Source organism: Pseudonaja textilis, chromosome 12, assembly GCF_049901715.1.
Source record: "Pseudonaja textilis isolate UNSWEBS1 chromosome 12, rPseTex1.2, whole genome shotgun sequence".
NCBI lineage: Eukaryota > Metazoa > Chordata > Lepidosauria > Squamata > Elapidae > Pseudonaja > Pseudonaja textilis.
The window spans coordinates 6,514,391-6,518,971 of record NC_142001.1 but is presented as its reverse complement, the minus strand read 5'-3'; the positions used below and the strand labels follow the sequence as shown (position 1 = coordinate 6,518,971).

The 4,581-nt window shown below is 55.7% G+C and overlaps 1 protein-coding gene across 2 annotated transcripts in view; it reads right to left on the bottom strand.

Annotated features, from left to right (window-relative positions):
• The window catches only part of GAB3 (GRB2 associated binding protein 3), a 77,539-nt gene extending 73,295 nt beyond the window's left edge, over positions 1 to 4,244 (bottom strand). Inside the window, exon 1 of one of the 2 annotated variants that reach the window (XM_026703071.2) lies at positions 3,954 to 4,244. In XM_026703071.2, coding sequence (XP_026558856.1) covers positions 3,954 to 4,025 — 72 coding nt within the window. In that variant the 5' untranslated portion in view covers positions 4,026 to 4,244. The remainder of the gene's footprint in view (positions 1 to 3,953) is intronic. The other variant, XM_026703072.2, reaches the window with a different exon arrangement.
• Positions 4,245 to 4,581: the final 337 nt, after the last annotated feature.

Genomic DNA, 4,581 nt, shown 5'->3' with positions numbered 1-4,581 from the left:
ATATAGACGAACATAATACAGAAGCCTGATGATGGCAGATGAGATTCTGCCGAAACATTGCTACACATCATTATAGTTGTGCTTTTAAAGTTGTAGCAACGTTTCGGCAGAATCTTATCTGCCATCATTAGGCTTCTGTATTGTGTTCGTCTGTGAGTCAGACTTTTACAGTTGTTTCAGTTTTAAATTTGGGGCTAGCCTACTGCTGTGCCTGTGTTCGTCTGACTCACAGACGAACACAATACAGAAGCCTGATGATGGCAGATGAGATTCTGCTGAAACGTTGCTACAACTTTAAAAGCACAACTATAATGACGTAGGAAAATACCCAAACAAAGCTGAATACACTATATATATATGTGTGTATGTGTGTGTGTGTGTGTGTGTGTTTTCTTAAGTTTTCGCGGGTACTTACATGTATGGCATTCGGCTTTGCTCGGGTATTTTCCCACGTCATAGTAGTTGTGCTTTTAAAGTTGTAGTGACGTTTCAGCAGAATCTCATCTGCCACCATCAGGCTTCTGTATAGTGTTCATCTGTGAGTCAGGCTTTTATAGTGGTTTCAATAGGCTGCCCCAAATTTAAATCTGAAACCACTATAAAAGCCTGACTCACAGATGAACACTATACAGAAGCCTGATGGTGGCAGATGAGATTCTGCTGAAACGTCGCTACAACTTTAAAAGCACAACTATAATGACATGGGAAAATACCCGAGCAAAGCCGAATGCCGTATGTATGTATGTACGTACGTACGTACGTATGTATGTATGTATATATATAATCAAGGACAACTCATTTAATGACCGCTTTGCTTAGTGATGGAAGTTCTGGTCCCAACTGTAGACGTAACTTGAGGACTGTGTGTATCAACATACACCATAAACCTTCAAAGTGGGCTTCTCCAGGCATCTGAAAAATGAGCCACTCTTCATCAGGATTTCTGGCAGACAAATATTTTTCTCCTCTTTTGCTTTGAGCTATGTCTATGGAGATTCTCAATCCTCCCGGTCATGGTTGTCTCAAAGGTGCTTTTTCCAAATAGCAACTGGACTTTCTTGGTTTTTTTTTTTTCCTTTGAAAATGTTTCGCTTCTCCTCCAAGAACCTCCTTCACTTCACTTCAGAACTGAAGAAGCTTCTTGGATGAGAAGCAAAACGTTTGCAAAGAAAATACAAATGCTAGGCTGCCTCAACAGAGGGATAGAATCAAGACCACAAGAAGTGATGCTACGGTTTTATAATGCCTTGGTAAGATCACACTTGGAATACTGCAACCAATTTTGATCACCACAATATAAAAAAAGATCTTTGGACACTCTGGAAAAAGTGTGAAGAAGAGCAATGAAGATGATTAGGGGACTGGAAGCTAAAACATATAAAGAACGGTTGCTAGAATTGGGTATATCTAGTTTAATGAAAAGAAGGGCTAAGGGAGACATGATAGAAGTGTTCCAATATTTGAGGGGCTGCCACAAAGAAGAGGGGGCCCAACCTATTTTCCAAAGCACCAGAAGGCAAAACAAAAATAGCAAGGGATGGAAAGTGAAGAAAGAGAGAAGTAACCTAGAACTAAGGAGAAATTTCCTAAGACTGAGAACAATCAACCTGTGGAACAATTTGCCTTCAAAAGTTGTGGGTGCTCCAACTTTTAAGAAGGGACTGGATGACATTGTGTAAAATGGTATAGGGACTCCTGCTTGTGCAGGGGGTTGGCTAAATGTCCATTGATCTGCTCTTTATGCACAACTCTGTCCATTGTGCCCCGTTCCAAATGCAGCATTTGGAGCATTTTGTCCAACAGAACAAGGGGGGTGGGTGGGTTTGCTCACCCTCCGCAGCAGAACACAATCCAAAGATACCAGAGATACAGCTATTTATACGAGGCTCCCGAGAGACTGGCTGCAAATAGTTATTTAAAGTTCACCAAGGCGGGGCTGTGTGTGGGAGGGGGGGGGCAGACGTTAAACAAGTCACTAATACACTACAAGCATCCCAAGCTTTTGATGTGTGTGTGTGTGTGTGTGTGTGTGTGTGTGTGTGTGTGTGTTAAATCCTGATGCCTGGAGGGAGAGCATCCCTTCCTCTCTGATCCCCGCTTCTCTTTTCCTTTCATTTTCCAGGTTTCAAAAAAGGAAGGAAGGGTGAAGAAGGAGCCGAGAGGAAAACTCCGGGCGGAGGCGCGAGGCTGCAGCGCGGGGCTGACCGAAGAGGCACCCAGAGGAGCTTTGCATCCCGGCCTCTGCAACCCTCCGACCCCCCGGTCTCCTCCCGAGAATTTTCCACGGGGCTCCAGACGAGGAAGCCCTTCCCGGACCTGCCTCCTCCCTCCGTCGGCTTCTCGCTCCCCTCCTCCCCGGCGCAAAGCCTGCAAAAGGGGGGGGGGGGGAAAGGACCCGCGGCGGTGCTGGCCAGCTGCACAGTGGGAAGCTCCGGCGGGATTCGAGCGGGGGAAAATTGGGCCGAAGGGCGGGCAAGAGGGCCCACGCAGCCCGCCCCACGGAGGCCAGGCGCCGGAAAGGCGTTTGCTGCGGTCCTCCTCGGGCCCCGCTCGGCCTAGTGACGGACGGGGGCTGGTCCAGAGGCGCGGGCGGGACCCCCTCCCTCCCTCCCTGCCCAGCAACCCCGGCGGAGCCGAAAGGCCGGGCCGGGGCAGCGGGGCGCGCCTGAGGAGGGCACCGGTTCGGAAACGGGAGGCGGATGAGGGGGGCGCGCCAGCTGCTTGCAATAGGCTCCGGCGGAGAAGCGGCCGGGCGCTTTTCCAAGCCGCGCAGGGCGACTCAAGCGGCGTCGCTCGCTGCCAAAGTACCAGGATGGGGACTGTTGTCAACCTCACACCGCGACACATTTTGGGCAATGGAGTGTGTGGGGTGTGTGTGTGTGTGTGTGTGGCGTGCGCGCGCATGGATGCGTGTGTTGGAAAGCAGGTGGTTTCATGAGGGAGACTTAAAAGCGAGCCGCTCTTCAGGCGCCGCCGCCGCCGCCGCCGCTTCTTAAACTCTCCTGCATCCTTCCCCGTCTCCTTTTCTGTGTAACTTTTCTGCTAAGAGGTCACGTCAGAATCCGAATCTATTGCCGACCCGCCCCTCCCCCAACCTCCGGTGCTGCACCGAGCCCGACAAACACCCCTCCTCATCTCTCTCTCTCTCTCTCTCCCCCACCCCCCGACAACTCTCCTACTCAGCCGGTTTACACCTTTTCCTGAGGGGGTTGGAGACCACGTCTCGCAAGCCTCGTTTTCCCCTCACGTCAGAACGACTGCGGCCGCAGCCTCTGTCCCACCGCCCCATCCCACCACCCCTTTTTCGAGGACCGGTGAAGCCACCAGTCGGTCCGGCTCGCCCACCCACCCACCCACCATCGCGGTCTCACAACTTTCGCAAGCCAGCCACGTCGGGGAGGGCGCCACTTCACCCACACAGCCCTCCCCGAGCAAAGCCAAAGGCGGCCGCCTCGCCTTGCAACCACCGGCGGGGGCTGGAGGGGCGCGCGATGGCGTCTCGTTCAAAAAAAAAACCAAACCAAACCAAAAATAACAAAGCCAGCTCCGCTCCGGGTTGCGTAACGGGCAGAAGCGCTCGCAGACCGGGGGCGCTGGGTGGGGAGCGGGAGGGGGGGGTGTCCAATAAGCCCCCAAGCCTACCGGCGCCCGAGGCGCCTCCTCCGCCTCCAAAGCGAGCGTTTCAAGCCCCGAGAAGGCTGGGGTGGCAGCGCTCCTTTTCCCACGAGCCAAGCCAAGCCCGCCCGCCCGCCTCCCTTTCGCACAATCCCGGCTTGGAAGCCCGGGAGGATCCGCGCCCCGCCGGCCCTTCCTTTGGGGACGCGGGGGAGAAGGCAGAGGCTTTTTGCAAGGCCAGAGCACCGGACGCGGGATGGAGGGATGGATGGACGGACGAAGGGGAGGGTGGGTTGGGGTGGGTGGGTATGTCGCCTCCCCCACCCCCGCCGACTCACGTAGCGCTTGAGCTTCTTCTCGGGGGGCGACTTGATCAGCCAGCCGGTGCAGACGACGTGCCCCGCGCTCATCTTCGTCCGCCTCCGGGCCGCCGCCCGACCCCGCAGCCACAGAGGCGGCGGCGCTTGCCCGCAACTCACGCGGACCGGATCGCCGCCGCCGCCGCCGCCCTGCTGCTGCTGCCGCCGCCGCCGCCGCCGCCGCTCTTGCAGCCGAGGCAGGAAGTCGCGGCATTGAGCGGAGACCCGCGCAGCTGCGAGCCCAAGGCCGGCCGTCGGGGCACGTGACGCCGGGCCAAGCCCAGCCCTGTCAACAAAACCAGGCACGTGTGAAAAGGGCCGGGGTTCGCCTCGCCCTCCTCTGGCTGAGCGGTCCGGCGCCTCCTGCTTCTCCTCCTCTGGCTGCTTCTTCCAACGAGGCTTTCCCGAGAAGAGGGCCGACGGCGGGGGCTAGCAGAGGCAGGGGGCCTTCAGGGAAAAAGCCCCCCCCCCCCTTTCCCGTGCGCGCCTTCCCCTCTGGCGCTCCTTCCGCCACGGGTTCTCCTGGAAGCTTGGAAAACTCGAATTGGTTTCCAACCCGGGGTTGAGCGCCGCTTTTGTAAAGCCCTAGTAAGGACGCGCGCACCTG